Consider the following 27,703-nt stretch of genomic DNA (forward strand, 5'->3'; position numbering starts at 1 on the left):
AGAAATGAAAAACTACAAAGTTGAAGCCTCTCCAGCCACCAGGGATGAATGGCAGGTGCACATAGCTGCTTAGAGAATAATTAATTTTGCTGGTATTTTTGAGACATTTTAAATATCCTGGAAGGGTCAAGCAAACAAAATCATTCATTCTCCTGGAGAAGTAAGGATGACCTTTGGGACATGGGATTTCCAAATGGCTGGACTTCTGAGAGAGAAAAGCAGAACTTCACCAACATGAGATTTGCAATCCTCATGCATGAATTTCAATGCAGCAGTCTATGGATTGATACCATCTGTCAGGCTGTTTCTCAGGCAACACTGTCACCCCCTCCCCCCAAGAGAGCAACAAATATTTGTGAACTGCCAATTGATATTTCTTGGGGCCTCTCCATTGTACTCCCTAGGTCAAGGCCGCTCCTGTCTTCCACCAGCCCAAGCACCCTTGGTAGGTGCACATCACATGCCCTGTCTGTTCTAACAATGGCTCCATGCAGGAGATTCTGTGCAGCCCTGGTTGATTAGTGAGTTAAGTAAGGTGCAGAAGGTACCCAGCTCTAAAGCTGAAGAGTCCACATTGACACTTGAACTTCTAGCTCCTGACAAAGTCAATTATGTTGTTTAGCCTTGAATGAGTGTAAAGTGTCTAATTTGGAACATTTCCAAAGCATGGCTAGTTTTAGGACAAATTATCTCAACATAAACCCTCCATCCACAAATTTCATGTGAAGTTCCCCAGTTCCTCTGTAATCTTCTTCTTTTCTTCCTCTGATTCATACAGATCTTTGTTTATGGCCCTTTAGCCTTTGACCTGAATAATGGAATGGTGGTTCATCTTGCTGAACTGTAGTGACTTTGAGAGAAGAAAGTGTGTCTTATCCATATCTAATCCTCTTAGTACCCAGCATCCACGTCATAACATCTGAAAGCTGTATAGTACTCAATTCCATTAGTTTTCTTTACTGTTATACTACATTTTATTTTATCTGAGAACAACCCAGCAAGTGAGGTTTAATTACATCCTCATTTTAAAATTAAAGAACTTCAGGCTCAGAGGGGCCACTTTAGGTCACTTTGTTACTTAAAAGTGGGACTCAGAGACTACTTCAGAACTTCTGACTTGTAATCCTATGCTTTCATTTCGCCAGGCTTCTGCAATCTATCGTTTTTTCCCAAATCAGAATCAGAAGAATGCCAAGAGGAGATAACTGGGTGGATTCTTACATGTAATTAAAGCTCTGGTCAAATTCTTTTTGTTCTTTGTCTATCCATCATGCTTCAACATTCTGTTCTGGATATTGGCCCCAGTTCCTCTCTATGTTACACTTATCAACTGCCAGGCTATGTCAAACACTGTGGGACACAAGGGGTTGCTAGCAGATCAAGTAGAGTTCATCATCTCTGTGTGAGGTATACAAATGATGATATGAGATCTCAATAATGTCACAGTTCCCTGAGCACAGTGAGGGCTAGCAGGCAATAAGACCCCCCTTTACAGAATCTCCACAGTATACTGGACTTATTCTTATTTTCTATTTCTCTGCAATTAGATTAAAACTGGCATGGGGAACTGTTTGGACCGCACCTACCCAATCTGCATTTTACAGGTGAGACAAAAGATGGCTAAAATACACAGCTAGTAGAAGGCTGAGCTGGAATTTAAATGTGGGTATTTGTCTGACTCCAGAGGCTACCAATATAGTCACTCTATTATACCACCCTGTACAGTGTAGCATGCATATTCATGTGCACACATAAACTGTGCCATATGAAATATATAAGTATGTGGAATTTATATTCCTACTGTCTTGGGAGGAGACTAAGTCCCTCACAGAAGGGAATTCAGCTTGCTGCATGGGATGATTAATTTGAAGATGGGAGGCTAAGTAAGAGGCTAAAGAAATTGTACAGGCTAAGTTGAAGAAGAAGAGATAGAAAATAATATGGGGGCAAGCTGGGATAGATCTTAGGATTAAAAAAAAAACACCAAAAAGCTAGAGAAGTTTTCAAAGGGGAATCAAAAAGGCAAGTTACAGCTTGTTGTTTACAAAGAGGTAGACGAAGAGAGGCAGGAAAAACATGGTAGTTTATACCTACAGGTCTACAGATCCGATGCAACCCCATAAAATTCCTACATCATTCTTCATGGAAATAGAAAAGTTAAATCCTAAAAAAATAAAAAAATAAAAAAGGAAAGTTAAATCCTAAAGTTTATGTGGAAACATGGAAGAATATGAATAGGAAAAATGATCCTGAGTAAAATAGGCAATGTTGAGGGTGCCTGACATTGAGTTATGCTACAGGGACATACTAACAAAAATCTCATGGCATTGGTACAGACACATAGATCAATAGAAAAGAGGAGAAGTCCCAGAAATCATCCCACACAGCTACAGCCATCTAATTCTTGACAATGGTAACAAAAAAATTGGAGAAAAGATGGTGATTTTAACAAAGACTGTTAAAAAAAAGGGGGGGGAGGGTATTAACCTGTAGAAGACTGAAACTAGATTCCTCTCATTCTACACAAATGAATTCAAAATGGATCAAAAATCTTAATGTAACATCTGAAACTTTTCATTCCAATAGGAAGCATAGGGAGAACAGGCAAAGATATAGACATAGGCAATGATTTTCTAATTAAGAGTCCAATTGCTCAGGAAATTAGAGAAAGAACTGACAAATGAGACTGCATCGAATCAAAAGGTTTCTACATATCAAAGAAAACAGCTTCCATTCTGAGGCCAAGCCTAGGGAAAAAATCTAAGATCCTACCTGAGAAATAAGTAAAGCATAAAAGGTTGGAATAGTGCCTTCCTAACAAGCACTAGGCCCTGAGTTCAAACCTCAGTACTGCCCAAGAGACAGGCCTTTAGATTCTTTACATCTTCAGTTTCCTCTTAAAGCCAACAAATGCACTAATAGCATCACACTCTACATGTAGGAACTCCCAATGGTCATATCCCTGGGCTCTCCACTCCTTTACTTCCTGGTTATTAATCCCAAAAGAATTATTCTTTAGCAGTACTTTACTTCTTTCTGAATTCTACACTGATAATTTATTTTGGGGTCATTCCATGAGTCATCATACATGTTCTAAAGAACTTATTTTTCTTCTAAAGGGCTGGGAATGTGGTTCAAGTGCTAGTGCTTGTGTCTAGCTAACATGGGGCATTAAGTTCAAATCCCCAGTAGCAACAAACACAAAATTAATTACAGTTCTATATGGTGACAAGGTTAAGAATATTTTTCCTTCTTATGATTTTTGGAATTTACACAAATAATAGAAAACCTTAGCCATGTAATTGATGATGCTGTATTCTGCATTTGTAGGTATTTGACAGTGAAAATAATGGCATGTTTTCCAAGATATGTTGTTCTCTTCTGTGTTCTGAGATTCCTTAACATTATGCACAGGACTAGAGTGGGTAACTGCTTATTCTATAATGGTTTGACAAGAGAAAACCTAGTAGCAATATAAATCTTGCTAATGATACCCCTAATTAAAATAAAATGAGTAGTAGAGCTTTTATATCACAACATAATGTTTATTATTATTCTGCTATCATTGTGATTGATGCGTGTTTTTTTTTAAAAACAAGCTTTGAAATTACTTTGTGACCAAATTCTTTTGTGTAATTATCCTATATGTGTTGTGACAAGGGGGCTTCATTATGACATCTTCACACACACACACACACACACACACACACACACACACACCCTTTAATGTACACCAGCTATATTCATTCCTCCCACTATCTCAAAGCACCTAATCTTATATTAAAACTGTGTATACTTGATCATTTTCCCTTGCATAGTTTAGAACCCACAGTTTGCCCCAGGCAAAATTTGTAGGTTCTAGAGGCTCTTTCTCACATAAAGAGAGGTACCATGTAGTAGTTGAGAAACTAGGTGCTAGGACAAACTTCCTGCTTCAGATGTTCTATGCCATTGCTTACCAGTAGACCAGGGTGGCCTTAGGAAACGACTTTACCTCTCTATGCCGCCTCAGTGAAATGAAAGTGAGGGTGGAACTAAATCTCTAACGGTGTCCATCACAGTAGCTAAATTTATTCATACATAAACCCAACTCATGCTCCCTGCCCAATTAGTGTTAACTGTGACTACTGAAAGCAATTGATCCTCAAAGACCAGATTATTCAGTAATAAAGAAAATTAGTCAGGACCTACAAACCATGAAAGAAGGATGGGGCGAAATCTTTAGAGGCAAAGTACTGGGAACTCTTTGTGTTACTTGTATAAAAGAATCATATCCCATCCACTTTGCAAGGACAGGAATCAGGCATTTCAGAGGAAGTATAGGAGCCATCGCTGGCATCCTTTCCCTCCCACACAGACAGCAAACACCTGAGAAACGATTACATAACATGATGAAACTATAAACCCCATCATATTAAGCGCCCTCCGATTATTTCTCCGTGCTGCAATCTGGAAGCAAAGGCCACCTGGGGCAAGCAGTAAAACTGCACATGTTAATCGCTGAGGACTGGGCCGAGGCCTTGGTGGGGGGGGGCAGCTCTGCTCTAATTGCCATCCCTGGGATTGCCACTGTGAGTTATTCTGAGGTACGTGTCCCTTCTGAACACATTTTTCACAGAAGAGAGTGGAAACAATCTTGCCTGACCTCGAGAAGTAACAAGGCTAGAAAGAGATGGGGAAGCAGATAATTTGATGTTGCTGTGAAACACAAGCTGAGTGAGGAGAAAACAGGAAGGAGGAGGCAAGAACAGAAAATTAAAGAATCAGGTAATTTTGAAGCCCTGAAATATAAAAAAGAAAAAAGAATCTCTGTATAATATATTATTTTAACAACATTAAGTTTTGGTTTTAAATGTAATAGCAATTGGTGTAGTAAAGATGAATTGGCAAAAGGAAGAAAAAGAGAAAGCTCAAAATAGGGAAGATGTCAGGTTAGCAAATATTAAGCTCATGCCCACCACCTCCTTCTTTCCTATAGCTCTGCACTGAGATGGGGACACACAGCACACACCCACCATCCTCTTTTGTAGATCTCTATGCTGTTGTTCCTGGGAGCTGCTCTTCTTTGCTAGGAAAGCAGGACTCAGCAAGCTCAGTCTTTCAACATCTTCATCCTCTTACTTTCATAATCAGCTTCTAATGTTCTGTTCGATGGACATGGGGCCGGCCAAATCAAGCGCTGGAACAGCTACTGGGGATGTGAAACTATTCTCTGTGCCATTGATCACACAGACAAGAATCAATCCTGGCTAAGGAGAAGGAAGTTAAAAATAAATTGCAGAGATTGATTTCTGTTCAGACCTTCTGCATCCCGATTTGGGAAGTGGGGAAGAAGAGTATGTGTGTCTGCCAGTCACAACACCACTCTCTGTGTGCCAATCTCTAGAGCAAAATCTGGAGATGGATGTTTTACACACACACACACACACACTCACACACACACAATTACCTTTAACTCATGCTTTTATATTCTTTCTTTCTGTTGCATAATAACTACCTAAATAATAAAGCCTACCTGGTTTACTACAAATCTCCCAAATAGAGCCCCACACTTTGTGGACAGAAGTGATGTCCAAAATATTTGTTGAGGGATTTACTGCATAAATGAATACATCCCTATTACTGTCTCTCACCACTATGTATATGTGTTCACAGATTTACCACAGTATGCAATTATTGTTCTTATTTATTGCTTTGCTTGTGTTAGGTCTCTCCTCTCCAGACTATAAACCAGACAGGAAACATTTTCTTATATTTGCATATTTATTTCTTATATATGTATGATCTCCAGGGATCAGAACCTTCTTTTTTAGTTATTGTCTTTTTATCTCTTATTTACTGTGTTATCTCCCTGTTACAGCCCCCAGAAGATGTATGTGGAGTGAGAAAGGAAGATTCAGTGGTTCTCTGGGAAGATTTAACTACCTCACAGATAACTTCTTCAAAAACAATATTTTTCGGACAATGAAGAAATGAGTTTGGGAAATACGAATAGTCCCATTTGCCTGCCTGACTAAATGGAGTGACCTTGGGAGTGAGCAGATTTGTGGGTGTTAGGGTGGACATTGACAGAAGTCCCAGGGTGAGTCTGCTGCTTTCTAGTGTGCTTCTCCAGCATTCATAGGGCCACAAAGTGTTGAGGTGGTGTCCACCAAAGGATGAAGAAGAGGAAGACTGGATACAGAAGCCACACCCACACCTTGTGCTGTAAATGCTCTCCACTCCACCTATGTGCTTGGTATGATGGAATTCCACAGATAGCTCTGGAAAGTTGTTCTGTTCTCCATCCTCCATGACAGCCAAATAGAAGCCTTTTGTGAATGTAATCCTATCATTTTTCCAAGTAGAGAAGTGAGCCCTAGGGAGAAAAATCCTTGGTCCAGAATCACAGTGTGAGTTAAAACTGAAGACAGAGTTGCACCCAAGATTATCTTCCCTCTCATCTGCCCACCCTACCCACACTCATGCTCTCCTGATACCAAATGGTCTCTTTGGTTTGGACCTTGGCTGGTCTTAAAGTCGGATATCTCAGGTAAGTCCTCCACTAGCCTTACCCTGTCTTTCAAGAAGCCTTCCCTGACTGTGGATCAAAACTGCATGGCTTTTCCTCAGTCTTGTAAGCAGTGGTTCCACGAAGATTAGCTCTTTCTTAACTATTTTTCAAGCATTGCTGAATATGAGACCAAAGAGCTGTTTTCCTCAGACTAAGAACAAAAGGAGGAGAAAAGGATTTTGTCAGTCTTGCTTAACATAGTTGTCCTTTCATTTACACAGAGGAAAAATAGCATATTAAGTATTCAGTAAATGATTGCAGAGTGAATGGATAAATGAATGCATGAAGGAATCAGTCTTTTAGTTAATACTTCTATCTTATACTGAGACTATCTTGGCTCTGAGAATATAGAAGGTTCCCAATCAAGTCAAGATGATTAATCAAAGTCTGGGTCACCAGGAAACATCAAGAAGCCTTTATTCTGGCCAATCACGAGGACTTTGGGCTTCTTAAAAAATCTGCTTGTGTAAATGGAAAGTGTTTGTTTACTCCATTAACTAGTTACAGAGTTAAAGGCAGGGCGATTAAAAATTTTAAAGGCTGAAGCCCTGAAATTAATAGGCATATATATCCTAGTTAGAATGGTAATGACAAGAGAACTGGACTTAATAGTCTACTTCTCAGTCAACAACCCAACTGCCTTCATTATCAGCACTGTTGTTTTTACAGCAGTATAATTATCTTTAATAGGAGAAAGCTCTAGAAAAGGAGATCTCCTGGGAGCCGGGCCTAGCCATGTGGGCATGAAGGACTTTAAAGAGAGCTAGCAGAGGACAAGAATGGGGGCACTTAGCTTGCTCAGAACTCCATAACTCCTGGAAGATGATTCTAAAGAAAATCTTGCCTCCTCCCCAAAATACACCGAAGAAATTGGATAACGTATGGCAAGAGGTCTAACACTAGGGAGCAGAGAGCTGCCAAAAAATAGGGATGTGGATGGTAATGATGATTCACCCCTAACTCCCCACCTGGTACCACAGTGATGTGTGAATGAGTAAATCCTGGAAGTAGTGAGGGGCAACTTTCAGAGTATGGGCATGATGGCATTGTACTGAGCCCCATTAAGCATTATGTTGGTTAATGATGCAGAAGGTTTCTGGTATGAAAAGAAAAACATGGAAGAGATATTAACAAAGAGACCACTTTTCAGGGATTTAGGTAAGTTATTCTGGCCCTGTTATCTACCAAGACTGGGTACCATTCACGTTTGCTTGAAGCCAGCCAGAAAGTTTCTGCAAACAGCAGTTGTTTGGTCCAAATGTGGAGGGGGAAAAAATGAAATGAGAAACACATTGTCTTCTTTCATCAACAGATCTCAGGTCTTGCCACTGACCCTGCCATTTCCTCAGCCACAGACAAAAGAATTATCCTGTAAACATCATCAAAACCCAGTTTCCTCCAAGGAATGCCATAATATAGACCACATCATAAGTTTGTGATCACCAGCATTTTATTCAATAAAATAAAATGCATAGATGTCAGGGATAATTTGTCACTAAATAAGTTTGAGATCTTTTACTTACTATGAACACTGTTTTGTTTTGTGGGTTTTTTTTTTAACTTGCTGATGGGCAGGTAAAATTGGTGCAGCCAGGAGAAAAGAACATTCTGAAGATGAATGATCACTACTTTAGAAATAAGGCATTACAGGTTTCCAAACTGTGGGAGGGACAGCCGACTGGGTAGCTGGTCTCACTCATTTAAGCTGATGATGGGGTTTGCCTTCCTAAGTAAGACTTGGAGGCTGTCTGCACGCAGATGAAGCTCCTGGGTAACTGAACACCATGAGGGCCACTTCTCCTATACAACACATTGCACAACATACCTAAACACGACCCCTCCTCCGTGTGCCCTTCGAAACACTTCTAAACAACAGTACCAGCCTCTGAACCACAATTGCAGAGGAAGCCGTGGCCAATTACACTGAGGTGAAACAATTTAATACTCATGAAAAAATGAACACAATTTAACATCAATGAGTTAGACCTATCCCAGCCCTATACTGCTAGAAAGGCAAACACTTGCTTCATAACACGTAGTAAATTACAAAACTCTTCTTTGAAATGAAAACATCCCATGCTATGTTGGTCTGGTAAACAACCAATATTGTGACTGGCATGGCATCTCATTAGATCTCTCGGGGAAGAAATGTGTGTTAATAATTTATTAGGGACATGCACAGTAAAGCTATTAAAGGATAGACTGTCATGCCTAAGGGATGAATGGGCATTCTGTGAACAAAGACCCATCCTTGGATTACCCCTTCCCCCTCTGTGTTAGGCTGAGAGGAGCAGGAAAGGCATCATTTTTTGGATGCAATGGTTTTCCTCAGGGTAGGAGACAAAGAGACTGAAAGAATCCAGAGGAGCACTGGGAGAACACATGCATAAAGTCAAGTAGAGGGAGGGCACTGTGTAGGAAAGTAGGACTAGGCTGGTGTTGAAGAGAGAGGAGGCAGTAACAGGAGGAAAGTGTGTCAGGAGAGGAGTGGCTGTCAGGAGATGTGAGTGCTGCAGACAGGTCAACTAAGTTAATTACTGAGAGGCAGAGTCTGGGTACCATTCCACAGTATCTTTGATGAACTTGGCAAAAGCAATTTCAGTGGAGTGTCAGAGGCAGAAGTCAGTCTCAGGTGGGTTATACAGAGAGGGAAATGGGAGACAGGAATAATGAATACAGACAGCACTCAAGAAATTAGGTTGCCCCCCAAAAAAGATGAGAGCATTGTACAGAGAAGTGTGGGGTCAAAGAAACTTCTTTCTTTTTCTTTGATTTAAGAATGGTAGATATTTAGAAATATTTACATGCTATGGGAAGTCTGGAAGAGGAATGAGGAATTTAAAAATAAACAGCAAAGAGACAATATGATGGATTAGCTAGGTTCCTGAGAAGAGAGGGGAATAGGACTAAGTGATTGGATTGAGAGACATAAATGTTCTACTTTTCTTGCACTGTCTCCTTTATCCTTAATACTGGATATCCATTCAGGGTTGTATAAATACGTTAGTCTTTTAAGGCTGCCTTGAGCTGGGTTAACTGCAAAAGAAAGCTTGGAAAAGGAGGATAATGACAATCATTATTTTGCCTTGTGAGAAGGACTAGAGGAACAGGTATGATGCAGCCAGGACACAGGAAACAGGGCGGGAAGGAGAGGTAGCCTCACTGAATCACTGAATTTTCCTAACTGGGAGATGGGGGTGAGGCCTGAAGTTGTTCACCTGATACAGAGAGATAACTTATCTACAATCCAATCTGTCCCATAGGCTCTTGACAGCCTCAAAGTTTGTGTCCGTATCAGAATGGCAAAGGGGTTTCTTATGGCAATAAATCAGAAGTCTTCAGTGTGGAGGAGGCTGGAGAATCATGAGCTAGAAGCATGTGAGATGTTCTATACAAAGGTCAATTGAACATTACCCCTTCATGGTCAGATCACAACTGTTTACTTATTGATATACATATTTCAAATACTAAGAGCAACTTTTACATCAAGTCACTGAAACCATCACGTGTATAAGAGACACATCCCAATGACACACTACTTGTGCTGGTTGTTGAAAGCCATTTTACTCAAAATTCTAAATGTGTTTCAAAAAATATATACTTGAAGATGTATTTATTGGCTTTCTTCTGAAGATTGCATCTGCATCTCTATGTCTTCTGTTTTCCTTTAAATTTCTATTCTGTAACTGTGTCTCTAATGATGAAATTGCTATTTATCTAACATTCAAAATCTTCCCCCTTTAAAGCCAAATTAACATCATTGAAAATATCACCAAGTAGTTTTCTTTGAATAATTACAACTTATTAATTTATGCCTTGGGGATTATTTTTCTTTCAAAAAGATAACAATTTGTTATGAGAACTGTAGCCATACCATCAAGGCTTCATACCTCCCACGATGGTGCCTGAAGCAGGATCTTAAGTGAAGAATTTAAATCCAAGTGAGCTCAGGTCTGAGGCGACAAGTCTTTTAAAGATAAGTCAACACCATCATACCTGAAGTCCCACAAAGATCATGAGAAATTGGGTTCATTGACAGGTGGGAGACTAGGTAAGAAGGTTTTATCTTAGGTTGCAGCATGAATTGAACCCAAGAATTACAAACGAATTCACAGAAGAGATTCAGTAAATTTTATGTAATAGGTTAGTAAAAACTCATAAAAGAGGATATGGATACCCAAAAGAGGGAGGCTGATTTTTACCCATGGATTAGTCTCTCTGTTCTTGCATTTTATGGGGCTTTGTGGTTTTCAAAGCATTTCAAAGCCTTATTATCTCCCTTGATCCTCACAACAGCCTTTCAATTTGCACAGGGCTAGTAGCATGATTCCCTTCTACTGACATGAAGAAATTAGTGTTCTGCAATTCTAAGTGATTTGCCCAGTGTCCCCTGGTTGGTAGTGGGCAGATCCATGATTATAGTAGGGAGCTCTTTTCCCCACATCAGACCACCAGCTACTTAAATCATAAACTGCTTGAGAGCAGGGCAAGTATCTTCTGCCTCTGTCACATTGCATCTGGCATAGGTCTAGTGATTCAACAGAAACCTGTTCATTGGCCACAAGTATGTTATAAATTGCTGGCATTTCTAGAACAATTTATACCAGTACCATCTTTCTATTTAGAGACAGAACTCTTAGAACTAGCTGCAGCTTGCATGCAAGCACCGACTGATCTCACTGTGGTCTTATAATCATCCTAAAACCACTCAGTACATGTGTTCATGTCCCTTGAAATAGTCCCTTATAATTGTGTTCACAGGGCATCCGAAAGAGTTGAGAGTAATCACATTCAGCGTTAGCTTTATTTATACAGTGTTAACCATACTGTTGGTACTGTCACAGAATTTTCAAGGGATTCAGGAGTGACTGGTTATGGTATATTAGTGTATAAGTGGTTGTAGATGCTATAGGTTTGTGGAGTCACTTTCTCTTCATGGTCTATGTTTATATTCTCCAGGCTCAGAAGCCCAGGTGTGTTCCTGTCCTATTACTGGGTTCAGCTCATGAAATAACCATCTCTTTCTTCTGATTATTTGGGTTGCTATCTGTTATCTTCCAGGACAGTTTTAGGCTTCTTAAAAGAATGAGAGCAGCTCAATGTCAGTAGCTCATGTCTGTTATCCTATCTACTCAGGGGTCTGAGATCAAGATGGTCTTGGTTTGAAGCCAGACTGGGCAGGAAAGTCCTTGAGACTGTTATCTTCAATTAACCACCAAAAAGTCTAGAAGTAGAGATTAATCTAGAAGTAAGGCTCAAGAGGAAGAGCACTATCCTTGAGAAAAAATAAACCCTCAGAAACAGTGCATAAGCCCTGAGTTCAAGCCACAAGAACAGCACAAAAACAAAAACAAGAGTGAGAGAAGCCAGGTGTCGTAGCACATATCTGTAACTCTGGCACTCAGACAGTAGAAGGAAGATAATAAGTTTAAGAACATCCTGAGCTATAGAACATGATCCTGTCTCCAAAAAAATCATTTTCAAAAGAAAAATAGAAGAGTGATGGAGAGATTCCCCCACCCCCACCCACGTGGCAAAGCAGCAAAAGCCCTAGGGAGCATGTGGACCAAGTCTTGGCAGAGTCTAGACATTTTCTGCCTGAGGATCTTCATCATCCTCTCGACCTCTTTATCTTCAGCACATTATTTGGATCTTAATTATTGACTCATTTTCTCTCTTGTATTTTAGATATTTAAAGACAGATTGATACCACACTTGCAAAACAAATTCAATGGAAAACGATAATTTATTCACCTATATCTCTTTGCATGGAAAAGCTACTTCATGTGTCATGGTGAGAAGGTAAGAAAAGGATTCATGCCGTCTATTGCAGCATGACCATGTCATCTAATGCCTGGGACAGACCCCTTCTTGTTATTGTGTCACAACCCCTAGGAGCCAGAAGGAACTTTACCTCGACTATTGTCAATTGTCTGTTCTTTGACCCAACCACTCCCAAGGCAGCTACTCTATGAAGGGAAGTGACAGCATTTCAACCACCGGGGCTTAGGACATACAAAACAACTCAGCTTTTCCTAGCCCTACAGAGGAAAGCCTATCATGCCTTTCTTGTCCATGTGGAATGGAGGCACTTCCAGCAGGCTCTCCCCCGTTAAAGCAAGACAATGTCAAGAAGGATTAGCCTCTTTTGATTTCACTATAAAATCCTAGGCTTCCTGCACAGAAAAGCACTGATAGATTAACAAAGTTCACAGCTTCCCATGTAACCCCAGTTCAGCTTACTCAATGGCAGGAGGTCATGTGATCAAACATGAAGTCCCCTCAAGTAAAGTCACCCAGGTGGTCACCTTAATTCTCCATCAGGAGGAAAATATAAGGTAAGGTAGAACCTTTGGGATGTCTATAAACTTCCAGAAGCTGTGTAGGTAGTTCGCATACCTCATACAGGCTAGGGGATTAGTAAGAAGGAGGAATTATATCAGCTGTGGAAACATCTTTCCTTTAGAGAAGCAAGTAAGAGATGGTACAATTTTCATGCAAAATTAATACCCTTGGGAAGAGTGTTGTTCATTAATTTAACGAGTGCATATCATTATTTAGGAGCAAGTTGAGTTTTTGATTATTTAAACTCTGCATTCAAATGCACATACATTTGTATATATTGATTCACTCGTGGGTAAATAATTACTCAATAAACACATACCCTCAGACATTACTCACATGCAGACAGAGAAAAGTTATGGGCCTGCAACTTACCTGCATTCCCAGTGGGTCATTCCTTATCCGCACATGAAAAAAGTTTGAACTTTGACCCAGAGAGCCATTCATGTTACAAAAAGTCCATGGTTTCCAAACATTTGTCAACAGTGGAATCTTTTTGTCAAATGAAAGAGTATCAAGGAATCCAATACAGCAAACAAAGTCATAGTTGCACTGTTCAAAGAAGTGCTAAGAAGTGTGTAGACTAGGGGCTGGGAATATGGCCTAGTGGTGAGAGTACTTGCCTTGTATACATGAGACCCTGGGTTCGATTCCTCAGCACCACATATACAGAAAGCGGCCAGAAGTGGCGCTGTGGCTCAAGTGGTAGAGTGCTAGCCTTGAGCAAAAAAGAAGCCAGGGACAGTACTCAGGCCAAGCCCCAGGACTGGTTAAAAAGAAAAAAAAAGTGTGTGTAGACTAACCTTTCCAGACATTCCATTTGTAATAGTTTATTTTTAAATAGTATATAAAACCATAAAATTTGGACAGATTTATGGAGTGGTGTGTGCTGTTTTGTTACATGGTTATATTGTCTAACACTCAAATCAGGACATCTATTTTCTAAAACATTAATCTTCTTTATGATGAAAATATTCAAAAGCTTTTTTTTAGCTTCTGAAATAGGCAGTACATTAGTGTCATCTACAGTCATTGAAGTGCAAAAGCTCATCCAGATTTTGTATTCCACTCTTAGTATAATTTGGTTCCTTAGGATCATTCTCTCCCTTTTGTTCCTTCTCCAGCTCATTGTAACCACCCCTTGACTCTCTACTTTCATGAAATCCACTTATGTAGATTCCACATATGAATGAGAACATATGGTCCTTGTCTTCCCGTGTGTGTTGTTCTGACTGATTTCACTTAACGTAATGATCTCCAGTTGCTTCCACCTTATTGCAAATGATAGGATTCTATTCTTTCTATGGGTGAATTTCGGTTTTCCATTGTGTATATGCACCACATTTTCTTTACTGATTTATCAGTTAATGGACACTTTTAGGTGGTCCCATTTCTTGGCTATTTTGGATGCTGCTGCAATAAACATGGGAATGAGGATGTCTCCTGCAACTCCCGCAAACTGATTTCATTTTGTCTGTGGAATATATATATATATATACATATTTATATATATATACACACACATATATATACACACACATATATATATGATCTCCAAGAGTAGCTCCTCCATCTGCTGCTTGCACCTGAGACAAGTTTTCTTGAGACTCTAGGTAAAACTGACAAAAAAAAAACCCACTTAGCACGCAGAGTTGGGAAAGATGAGAGGCAGTATGGTTATCAGAGTTCACATTTATCTCTGTTATCACTAAAATCAAATGTAAGAGATTGATATTTGAGAGCGTGTGAAAATTTAAGGAATAAAAAGTTCTTAAATGTCACAAACTACTAAAGTGCCTTATTTTCAGCTTGCTTTTTTTAATTGCTCAAATTTTCAGTTGCTCCAATTTAGTTGCTCCACTTGGAGGGATAAAAAATATTGCAAGGATCTGACTTCAAAGCTAATGGTATATGAGATAAAACACCCTTCAGTGAATATAAAATTGAGGGTACAGCTTGGAGATACTTTCTGGAGATGCTAGACTCAATTCTTTACACTATTCTATGTAATTTCTTCTGAACATTCTTTTATTTGACATTATTTTTGTTCCTGACATAGGAGACTGAACTCAAGATTGCTTGTTAGACAAATGTTCTACTATTTGATTTGCAACTCACTTTATTTACTGATTTAGTTAGTTAGTTTTGGTAGCATCTCATTTCTTTTATCCATACATCCCTTGGACAATGATTTTTTCTACCTTCTCATTGCTTTTTTTTTGGGGGGGGGGGCATAAGGTCAGCCTATGTTGCCAAATCACTGTATAGGCCAAACTGGCCTTGAACTCCTGATCTTCCTGCCTCTGCCTTCTGAGTGCTAAGATTGTAAGAATGTGGCATCACCCCTGTTTCTTCCAATGATTATTCTTTGTTAGATGGTAGTCAAGGTGAATTGCCTGCTGCCTACACTGATGTCCTCTAATATATAATCTGTCAGTATAAACTCGCAAAGAGAATTTGCTGTTGGTTTGTGAGTCTTCTGCTTTGAGACAGCTTTCAGAGGCAGCTTTATTTCAATGAATCGAATGAGGAATCTTGCCCTGTCCTTGCTTTACAGGCACATATTAATCTCCAAAGTAGGGATCATACCTTTTCAATAATGACGGTCTCGATTCACATTTCAATTTTCTAAACTCACACTCCTTTAAAAGAATAAGTCTATGTTTCAGTCAATTATTTGACATGCTTTTCAATGATTTAAAAATGAACATATACAAAATAAGCAGTAACTGCAAGAATAAAAAGAAAGAGCAAAGAAGTAATCAGATCTGAACAACGTTGGGACATGATTCTTCTGCATACCTGTACTTGCAACATTGAGGCACTAAGGCAAATAGATCATGAATTTGAGGCCAGCTTGACCACCACACCAAGACTGTGCCCATCAAACAAAAAACCCAAACAAACAACATGACCAATGTTAGAAGAAAAGGAGATGCAAAGAATAAGAGTACTATGAAAATTAAGGTCGGGTAGTTGCTAAAATTGACACAAACCTTAGCTCTGATCTTTTAATGGAGAAACTCAAAGCAGTTGTATAAAGAAACATAAATATTATCTGGATTCAATGAAAGGAAATAGAGAAAGATAACCTCTCCAGGTTAAATTTCTGGGGTATTTCCCCAACGTTCTACTCCTTGCCACAACTACAAATAGCTTCAGGTAGAGATGTCCTACTGTGTCCCTTTGCTTCCTTCACGTGGCCCACCGATAGCCCTGTCCCCTAGGAACAGGGTGCTCTTCATCTCTGCACACCTCCCTTGCTCTCCAGCCTCCCCTGCACAAAGCCAGCTGACCCTTCTTGCAGGCAGGGTGAAGAGCTCTCCTTCTTGCCACCACGAACAACGTATGCTTCCCACTAATACAGCTCTCATCACACTGCATTATAATTGTTTAGTTGTCGGTGTTCCCCACAGGGATGAATGTATTTTAATACATTTAAATGAATGAATGTAAAAAAAGGCAGTGAATAACACATTGGGTAATTCCTAGACAGCCATCTTCTAAAAACTCAGATACATTCTACACATGGGCAATTCTTATGCAGCAAGCAATTGTCAATTACCCTACGTTGTCTTATATTGTTAGCTGCAGACACAAGATTTCCTTGCTTGAAAGAGATAACTAGCGACACTCTCCGAGAATAAGGACAGTGCCTTATCTTCTCCGTTCAGTTCAGTTCGACAAACATTTATTGAGTACCAGTCATTATTCTAAGTGCAGGGGAAACAATGATGAATAAGACATAGCCCTGTTCTTAGCCTTTACAGGCCTAGCTGGGGAGATATAATACAAATGCAGAAGCAGTCAGCACTGGAGCCTGCTCTGATCTCAATTGAGCATGTTGTTTACCTAGTATAGGGACACTCCAAACAAAAAGAAAATACACAGAAGTTATATAAGATAAGAAATGTCATGGTATATTCATTGAGACTAAAGATGTCTATGCTTACTGAAGGGTATATTAAAATAAGGGAAGTATAGGAAGAACAACAGTGTGTAAGGAATTCCCATGAGGCTGATGGGGGTCCAGAGGTCACAGTTTGTAAAGACTCCTACAGGCAATCCTAAGGAGTTGGATTTTATCCTGTTGGTGATAAAGAGCGCCAATGATAGGAATGCTGATTTTTATTTTAAATAAATGAGTTTGGAAGTAATGTTGTTAATGGACTGGAGGTTGGGAGTGCTGATCTAAGGTCAAGATCAGTTAGCAAGCTATTGCAATCTTTCAGAAAACATACAATCAGGATTTGTAAAGGGTTTTAAATAGCCAAGTAACACTACTGCTTCCTCCTTTTCTTTTCATCAATCATCTAGAGAAATAAGTAAAACAAGAAAGACAAATACAGACTCTATACTTAATGAAAATTTAACCATGAAGTAACAATACATGTGGGAAGGAAGCACATACATTGTGCTCCAAGAGGCCCTGCTTTCAGAGAAGAATAAATTTAGAGAAAAGCGTCTTGAGTCATGGAACCTCACTGAGAACCAAGGAGGACTTCTGATATAAGTGGAAACAGAGACCTTATCTATGGCTAGTATGCATCTCCTGTTTAGAAGTAGTTTGTCGCCTGAAGAATTCAGGTTCCAAAATAGGTAAAGTATAAGTTCACAAGATAACAATAAAAAAAACAGTGTATGACTGACAAAAACAAAATGAAAGAGTGAAAGGAATAGGAAAAACAACAGAATACGTGTTTCTATGTAGCATGCAAATGATTAAAAATCACCTATGAGAAAGAGATCACCTGTGTAAGGTAAGAGTTTGAAACAGGTACACAAATCCCAGGTAATAGAAGTTGAGACCACAAAAAGATGTTAAATATCTGCCAAAGCTCAGAAAAGAAGTTAAAGCACAGAAAACCTTTAAAATGAGCCAGAAGACAGATTCATTTAATGATAGTATAAAACTGTTTTATACCATTTTGCTCAAATTCAAATTTTTGGCAGGATGAAATGATATTTCCTTTTTGTGTTTGTGGGTGCTATCTGCATCCTGGGTTGTAAAGGAAGACAGCTAAAACAAGGAAAACAATAAAAAGATAAAAAGTGTGTGTGTGTGTGTGTGTGTGTGTGTGTGTGTGTGTGTGTGTGCTCTGAGAGTGGTTTGATCTGAGAGGCTCACTCTCTCATTTGGCTTTTTTGTTCAAGGATGCCACTCTACCATTTAAGCCATACCTCTCATCACAGATATTTTTATGGTAACTGGAGTCTCCTGATTAGCTAGGATTATAGACATGAGCCACCAATGCCTGATAAAAATATGTATTTTGAAAAAGTCATAAGATGTTTTGAGAGATTAAAAATTAAGAAGAAAACAAATCTTTTAGATAAATGATACTCAAATTCCAGGAAAAAGAATGGGTACAGTGAGACAATCATAAAGCATACATAAATAATTGCTATTCAAATATAAAGAAAGATCTGGTTATCAAAAGTAAACAAAATGCTCCCATCCCCTGCCCAGAAAAAAAGAAAACAGATTTCTAAAGGGAAGAGACTTTCAGAATGTCCTGACCCAGTCACATTTAAGAAAATAATGGAGTAAAGTTTCTTAGAAAATTAAATATTTAAAAAAGAGAATAGAGCACAAACTTTACACCCTAAAAGATGAAGAGATGATGATAAAGCATAAAAATGGGTCAGCATATACACAACATTCAAGAATTAGTTATTTTTGAATGACTTCAATTTTGTGATTTCAATGTGAGATCAATATGTTGAAAACCTTCCAATTTATAAACGCGGTCACAACTTACCTCAGCTACTGAACTCAGCCTCTCATCTCTAATTATCCCCCAATAAATCTCCATGTAGGCTAAGAGGGTGGGGAAGGGGGCACATAAATGACTATGTCTTTCATTCATGGCAATGTTCTCTGCCACCTTGTCCCTGACTCATTGCTCAAGAAGCCAATATACATCCCTAACATTCATAGTGCCTAATTCTTTTCTTTTCTCTTGATGTATTTTGTGGTTTGATAAAAGAATGATAGCAGAGGACAAAGAGATGGCAATCATATAGCACCATGGTTCTAAGCATGGTTTTCTAGTGCCCAGCCTGTATCCTTAACAAATGGAAGTGTGCTTACGAAGCAAGCACAAGGCCCTCACTTCAAACCTTGATGTCACTAAAATTCAAAAGGAAAACCAAATATCACTCCAGCAACCCATAAAATAGGTAGTACAGCTACAGTAGGATAGCTCAAGGTCACATTGCTTAATATGCAAGAAACAGTTGGAAAAAATGTTGGCCATTGGATCTGAGCAGCATGTTCTTATTGCACGTATTTGTGTGTGGACATTTGTATTTTTTGCATACCTTCTTTCTGTATTCTTGGAGAATTTATTCCGATTTGTTTTGTATCCTATCTAAATTCTAGCACCTATTACTGGGACTTCACATGTAGAAAACAACGTATTGAGGTTGTTGTTTTTTTCCATTTTGTTTTGTTTCATTTTTTTTGCCAGTCCTAGGGCTTGAACTCAGGATCTGAACACTGTCCCTGGAATCTCTTTGCTTAATGCTAACACTCTGCCACTTGAGCCACAGAGTCACTTCTGGCCTTTTCTGTGTATATGGTACTGAGGAATGGAACCCAGGGCAAGCACTTTACCACTAGGCCACATTCCCAGCCCAAGAAAATACATTGAATGATGTCACCTCATATGCCTTTCAAACAAAATTAAAATGGTGCCAGGTCAAAAAACACCTCCATTTGCTTCTAGCATAACATAAAAAGAAGTCTTGCTTGGGAAGTAGGTAAGGGGATGGGGGAGAATGACAAGGAGATTTAATTCTGATTATAGTACATTGTATGCATACATGAATATGCCAAAATGAATTCCTGTTGGGACAGCTAGTTGATGCCAATACAAAAATATGGGGGAAATACTCTCGATATTTGCTTTCAGAGTTACAGAAAACTGTGCAGTACATAGAAAGGAAAATCTGAATATTCTATATTTTAAATCATACTTTGCAGAAATCATTCTTCCATGATCCTCATTACATACAGCATTAGTATTAAGGAAAGGAAAGGGCAACGGGACTAGTAAATACATAAATCATTTCTGTACTTCAAATTTTTGTGTTTTTCTTTAAAATTCTTAATAGAAAGAAAAAGAAAATAACTTCCATGTGGACCATGATAATTAAAACAGTACATAAGAAAATATCTAAGAAATAACAAAGAATAATATGAGCTAAGGTTCTGAATTATTCAATTCAGTAGTACTGCCCTGCCTATGTTGACTAACTTCATAGAAGGCAGTGGTGTCATCAGTTTGTTTCAAGCACTAAAGGGACATGTTAGTTTTGTTTCCCTGTGGATCATCCACACTGGGATACTGAGATGGCTACTAAATATACACACATGGAGTGTACTATAGAGGTCACTGATTTATAGTCCTGAGAAAATAGACATGTTACTCAAAACCATGGGAATGCTCAGGTAGTAAGTCCTAGGTCTAAAGTGCAGCAGATCAAGCACAAAAATGGGAAGTTTATGGGAAATGATGAAAGTTCTGATTTGCACTATGTATTTTGCCAGGTATGTGTTCAATATACCTGCCAAGTCTTGTTTTTTGAAAAAAAATTCTGAAATTATGACATTGACTCAAGCTGAGAAGCAAGATATTTTAAGCCAAAGATACTTCCTATTTCTGTTTTTGAAGCTGGTTTTCAGGAGTCTAACTACCTATCCTACATTTTCCTAGACCAAAATTTTCACATCAGTAAGTTTCAGAAAGGAGTAACTGCTATACCTTAAAAGCTGTCAATGTAACGGATTCACTGAACACCTTGGATTTACAAAATCATATTAGTAGGGATAAGAGTAAGAAGCCAAATTAAGGTAGAAAGTATTTTTCTGACTCTCAGTGTAAAAAAGTTTTATACTATGTAGAATTTTACACTGTGTCTCTATGTAGGCCATAGGGCTATGAGGATAGATGAAGAGTACCTTTTAAGGAAGATGGGGGAAATGGAGGTAGGAAGTTCATAGAATGCCAGAGAAATGAGACAGATACTAACTTAAAGGCTAGGGATCTACCAGAGGATGTTCAGGTATTTAAGTCTGAGAAAACTCAAAGAGGTGCCCAAGTCAAATTTCACATGGGAAAAGTCTGTAGAACAACTGAGGATCAAAGTGAAAATGCAAGATAGAAAGTCAAGGATGTTGTCAAATGCCGATTTACATTTAAAACACACACACACACACACACACACACACACACACAGAGTCAGTGGACTCTACCTTTTTGTGTTTCCTCATCTTTTTTCTATTTCCCTTCTCCTTCCAGTATATAGAAACCACAAAACTCAAAACCTAAAAGAAAGCTAGCTTCCTTTTCCTGCCTAGAAAGGTAACTTATACCTAATTTCCTCTAAGGGTCACAATTCTGAGAGTAAAGGCGTTTGGGTCTTGAACTTAAGGATGTAGTCAGAATTGAATAAAGAGGGGAAAGATTTATTGAGTTCTCAGCCTTTTCAGAAAGAAAATCTTAGCAATGCCTAATGTATTGGGGACTTCTTCCCAAGTTAGATAAGTCACTTTAGACAGAAATAGAACACGGCATTGATAAATTACTTAGTGTCAAAGCCCATTAGACATCTGACTTTAAATAACCTCAAACCTCAGCCCAGGACCTATTCATGTCGAGACAACTCCATTATCAGAAATGGTAATCCAAATGAAGGATTCAGTGGACTACCAAAATATCGTACGATTTCATGCTATAGCAAAAGCCTGGGGTATCACCAGAAACTGGACCCCCAAAGTGAAGAAGAAACAAAGCCTCAGTTACACTGCTTCACAGCCTCAGGAAAGCCATTTTCATTTTCACTGCAAGCAGCTGACTTCACTTACCAGGTCTGATCCCTATAGTGAATGGCACAGTCTGCACTCACCTGAATGAAGATGTACTCATCCTGGACAACCAGAGAACTAATGTCAATGGAGCGGGCAAATGGGCCACTCCGAGTTGTCTCTGCACATTCCTGGATCCTGCAGGTAAGGTAGTGAGCATCTGAAAAGGGAAAGCACAAGAGAACGTGGCAAGTCAAGCTCCCAGCAGCACACAAAGGTCTACTTTATGAAGAATCAGTGATGTGAATGTAAATAACAATGATATTTCACTTTCTTATCCACAGAACTTGAAATTCTCACCAAATGAAAAGGCCATAGCTACCACATTAGGCCCAGGAGTGGAGAAAAAGTTAATCTCATATCCTATTGGCAATAGAGTAAATTGGTTTAGCTTTTAGGAAGAGTAAATTTGAAGTAGCTATCGGAATTTTACATGTGCATATTTTATACACTAGCAATTCTAATTCAAGGGATGTTTTCTACAGAAAGATTCATATATTTTCACAAGGATGAAAGGCAAAGATGTTCATTATGGCATTATTCAAAGCAATGAAAAATTGAAAACAGGCTAAATGTCCATGAATTAAACAACATTTAAATAAGCTGAGATACATATGACAGAATGTCATGCTGTAATTAAAAGATTAGGTAGATATGTACACACTGACATAATTTCTCCAAGAGGCACTGCTCTGTCACCTTTGAGAAATTACCCAGAATTACATATGCTCTGATCCAATTTATGTCTTAATAAGCCCTTGTCTGTGTAGATATGTAGGTTTGTGCTGTAACAGAAGGTATATACATTTCAAAGGTTGTATATAAAAATCAGCTATGATTATTTTGGAGGAAAGGAAGGGACTTAAAGAAGTACACAGAATATATAATCCTTTATATATGCATTCAGTTATTACATAAAATTTATAAAACAGGTATAATTACTTGTAACAATGTTCTGAAAATATCAACCACTGACCACCTTACACCCCCTTAAGAAGTCCATGAATTATGTGGCAGCAAAAATAGTTGAATGAGAGAAAAATCCTTGACTCTGAAAAGCATTCTATAACTACAGGCTCATCCAGGAAGGTCAGTCCATTTGGTTATTTGTCAGTTCTGAAAAAAACTACAGGTAATTTATAAAGAAATTGCTTTACAAATTGTTTTAAAAATGGTTCACTTCATGGGATTATAAACAAGGAGGTCAAAATGAAAAGGGAAGACTTATTTAAGATTAAAAGACGGCAAACCTGCCAGGTGTTCATGGTTCATTCCTGTAATCCTAGCTCCTCAAGAGGCTGAGATCTAAGGATCATGGTTTGAAGCCAGCCCAGACAGGAAAGTTTATGAGATCTTATCTCCACAAAATTACTCAGAAAAAGCCAGACATACCACTGCTCAAGTGGTAGAGCCACTAGCCTTGAGCAAAGTTCGGGGACAGAGCCCAGGCCCAGAGTTCAAGCCCCAGGAAAGGACCAGAAAAAGAAAAAAAGAAAAAGTAGGCAAATCTTTATAATTAAATACCATAGGCAGCGGGTGCTGGTGCTCATACCTGTAATCATAGCTACTCAGAAGACTTGAGGTTTGAGGATTGTGCTTCAAAGCCAGCACTGGCAAGGAAGTCCACCAGACAGCACCCAGGCCCTGAGTTCAAGCCCCATGACCAGCAATAAAATATGTACATCATTGCATAAATCTGTTTAATGTAGCTGTTACCTCACATATGTGTACCTGCGTAGGTATCAGATTGAATAGAAGAGGTGTAAGCGATGTAGATAAAGGCTAATGGCCTATATAAGCAAAATTTTATAATAGTTAAGCTTAAAGTAAGAATAAAGTATTCCTGCTATCCTCAATTAATGATTAATTCAATGATATAATCATTGCTTGCATATGTACTTTGTATCAGGTATTGTTGGGCATCTAGTAGTACAGCACCTATATTGACTTTTACACTGATTTCAAGCCAGGATTCTATGGATGTAAGTTTAAAAGCTGAATAGATCCAAACTTAAACTACCAGTGTCACCTCTAAACCCCACACCCCAGTGTCATAACCATGAACAAGTCTCAACACCTAGGACAAGGCCTAAATATCTTGCCAAAGGAGGCTTTTGACAAGTAAGCTAATGAACTCAAATGCCTAAAATACCCAGCAAGTAATACAAAAAGTGAAATGAAGGCATATTCCTACTAACCAGCACTCCTTTCCCCTCAACAAAAAGAAAGAAAAGGAATGAGATGAGCTGATGATCAATGGTGGCTGACAAAAGGGCTCAGTCCTGGGCAACACTCAGTCCAAGGGCAAATGCTTGGTTCCTGAAATGGGGATCTGAAACTCTATAGTAGCTTATCACTGACCTGTGGGTATAAGTTTTTCTGAGTTTTTTTTTTTTAACCAATCCTAAATGTTTATCCTCTTCATGCAACAATTTCCTGACTTTTAGTAACTAATAACTATTTTAAAATTCTAATAGAGTACAGGCCAATATTGTCAGGCCAAAGAAGACTTGAGTTCTAAATTAGATCAAGGGCCACTTATTTCCCATCACTTCTCTATAATTTTATCCCCAACTCTTTTTCCTGGGAGGAGATAGAAATATTTTGTTTTGTTTTGGTTTCGGTTTTCCCCACAGTCTTTGACCTTGTGGCAAAACCAGCATGCCCAGCATTTTAGCTTACAAGTCCCTTCCTCTTTCAGTTCACAGGTATAACAATGAGTGGCTATGCCTGGCTTTCCACTTCCCACTGAGAGGAGAGAAGAGGGTGTGAAGCCCAGGATGTGCTTTAGAGCAAGTTCCTGCCCACCAGGGAAATGTTTGGAATTATACAAAGTTACTAATCTGCCTTTAGAATAAAGCACTAAAGCACAGAAAAATTCCATGTTTGGAACTATACAAAGTTATTACTAATCTGCCCTTAGAATAAAACACTAAAGCACAGCAAAATGCCACAGCAAAGACAGGTAAAGAAACCACAAGTGTTGACATGACAACCTGAGACCTTCTTGTCAGCCAGTGTCTCAGAAAGCTGCTTACACCAGTAAGCAAAGATGCACACTTGGAAATATTTGCTTATCCATACACAGTGGCCTGTTCTCTCTAGCTATTTACTATTCACTCTCTTATTTGAATACATTGAGAAAAAGAGTCAAGTGTATTCAAGGCCACCCCGAAAAAAATCAACATCTCCATAAACCTTTGCCCCTGTGGGTGAGATATTGGGCCAAACTCATGCTACTTCTTGACAATCTCTCTGCCACTGCCCAGCATGGTACCAAAAACCTCAGTTTAACAAGACAGCAGCACTAAAATGAGTTTCTGAAATTAAAATTCACTCTTTAGCTGAATTCACGTATTATTTTTCTTTTTTTCAAAACATAGGGATATGATCATAAATTTGGTTCCCATTGCCTAATATAACCTCAAATGACAAAATATGGAGATTATCGGGAGGCTGAAATGTCAGGCAAGCATGGCTACCAAGCAGAAGTAGTTGAGAGTCAGGAGGAGACTGTAAGTATCTAGAGTGAGCAGAGGAAACCATTAGACACAGCTTCAATGTCAAAAAAGATCTCTGATCTGAATTACCAACACTGAGTTCAAATCTGAGATTTACTGTATGTTGACTGCAGTGTGGTCCAGACAACTTCAAATGTCTCCAAGAATTGTGGCCAGGATTAAAAAGGATTATGCATGAAAATATGCTTTGCATACTGTTGAATACATTGTAAAAAGTTCAACAAATGTTAGATACTTATTTACTGAGAAGAGAAAGTAAAAGAGATTTAACTATCAGTACCTCTCATTTACTCAATTAATAACAGGCTAATGTTCTGGATTATTGACAGGTATCAAAAGATGATGATATGTAGGACCCTATAATTAAGATACATTTTGAGTTTACATCACTGTGTATTTTCTTAAATTTTGTGGGTATTTAAATAACAAGGAAAGTCTATCTGAGCAGACAAAATAGTGAAGATATTCAAGAAAGAGGTAGTCCTTGAATTGACTCTGGATTGGGAAAGTGTGCTAGATGAGAAGGGATTTCCTCTAAAGAGTGTGAATAATGCACAAGGATATAGAGGCCACATCCCAGGAACTCACTGCATAATTACATGCTAATGGATTGATGTGTATCAGCATTATCCTTGAATATCTATTCTTCCCTCCCCTTCAATGAAAACCTTCAAATTCAAAACTAGAAAGAACAGACTGTAGGAGACCTCATTTAAATGTCCTTATGAAAAAAAAATCATCCTGATTAATGTATTTCTAAATGCAAAAAAAAAAAAACCTTCCTGATTTTTGTTTTGTTTTTATAGTATAAGGATTTGAATTTAGGACTGTGCTTTTTAGGCAGTTTTAGGTAGATGCTCTACCCCTGAGCCGTACCTATAGCCCTACCTTTTGCTGGTTATTCTTGACATGAGGTCTTGCTTCCTGCCCAGGTCAGCATGGACCACAATCCTGCTATGTTCAACTTCCCATTGCAGCTGGTAATTCAGGCAGGCACTATATTGACCAACTTCTTCTATGGAGATGGAATGTCATGGACATTTCTTGCCAGACTGAACTGGTACCACAGAACTTCCCCACTCAGACTTCCAAATAGCTAAGTCAAAGGCTCTGCAGCACCATGCCTACAGGGATTGGCTTGATAATTCTGGAAATAACTGATCCTATTTAAACGTAACTCTACCATAGCAGGATGTTTAGGTGGGTAGTAACATTCCTAACTACATACCTTAGAACAAAGGTTTCATATTGTTAAGAAAGGCTGCCTCCAATGGCCAGACTCATTTCTTTGGTATAAGATCGAAGCACAAAGAAATGTAGATGTCAGACAACCCCTGCCATTCTAGAGAAGGGAGAGCTTTAGTTCTCATTTTCAGAAGATTCCTAGGTCAATGATGGATGGACACAACATATTCAAAAATGAATGTGTTTTGGGAGCTGGGCTGGATGGGAAATATTTGAAGAACTGAGTAACCAAGACAATACAATAGTCTTGGCCTCTGTTACAAGGGCTGACATAGTGATTAGGGAAACAGCTCCTACATTTTTTTAGTTCATTAAAACAACCGTTTAGCTACATTAATAAGTTCCATCTAAAAGTCCAGGTGGCTGTGCCAAAACTTTCCAACTGTTATCACTTTACCAGCAGGAGAAAAGTATTAGCCATCTTTTCCTCCCCATAGGCTGACTTTATAAAGCTCAAATAAATACTAGTTAAGCTGAATTAAATTACATTAAAAGCCTAGACATTTTTTGTTCTGTGGAATTACATGGTGACATGTGATTTTATTTTGCCTTTGAAATTATTAAATATTCAAACTTCCTAGACATCACACCTCTTGCTACCTCAGAGAAAAAGAATATTCCATGATTCGCTCAACTTCCATCCCTTTGGGTAATATATACATTATCAGAAATTGAAAAAGTGAATTAAAATTGTGAACAAAAAGCAAATTCAGCTCTTCGGGTCTGTTCTTCGAAAAATATCCAGGAGCTGTTTATTTTAAATAACAGCATCAACTCTCAAATGCAAATAAGTAAAAGCAAGCATATTCAGGGTAACTCTGAAGTATACAACTTCCATGCCTTCATTTTTCCATGACTGGAATATGCGGCTAACTTATTTGCAGGCACAGTGTAAACCACATGTTATGACATTGCTGCAAATGCATAAAAGATCACTGGCACATCATGGATGCTAAGCACAGACAAAAGCAACAAACCCAAAAGGGCAGTTTGCAATCCTTCAGCTGCACCTGTGGTTTTAAAGTTTTATGAAAATTTTAATTCCACCTAGAAGAATTCCAGTATTATCTGCCTTGAGGACAGAGGACAATCTGGAAAACTTATAGACATTTAGAAATCATAATAATCTTGAATAGTATTCAAGATTCTTTCTATTCTGCATAATAGAAA

General features: G+C 38.6%; 1 protein-coding gene across 1 annotated transcript in view; it reads right to left on the reverse strand.

The window, feature by feature from the left end:
- Sorcs3 (sortilin related VPS10 domain containing receptor 3) overlaps nt 1-27,703 on the reverse strand; it is a 557,764-nt gene that overhangs the window by 124,522 nt on the left and 405,539 nt on the right. The window contains exon 7 of the mRNA XM_048338300.1: nt 21,809-21,927. Coding sequence (XP_048194257.1) covers nt 21,809-21,927 — 119 coding nt within the window. The remainder of the gene's footprint in view (nt 1-21,808; nt 21,928-27,703) is intronic.

This window comes from Perognathus longimembris, chromosome 2 (genome assembly GCF_023159225.1).
Source record: "Perognathus longimembris pacificus isolate PPM17 chromosome 2, ASM2315922v1, whole genome shotgun sequence".
Lineage (NCBI taxonomy): Eukaryota > Metazoa > Chordata > Mammalia > Rodentia > Heteromyidae > Perognathus > Perognathus longimembris.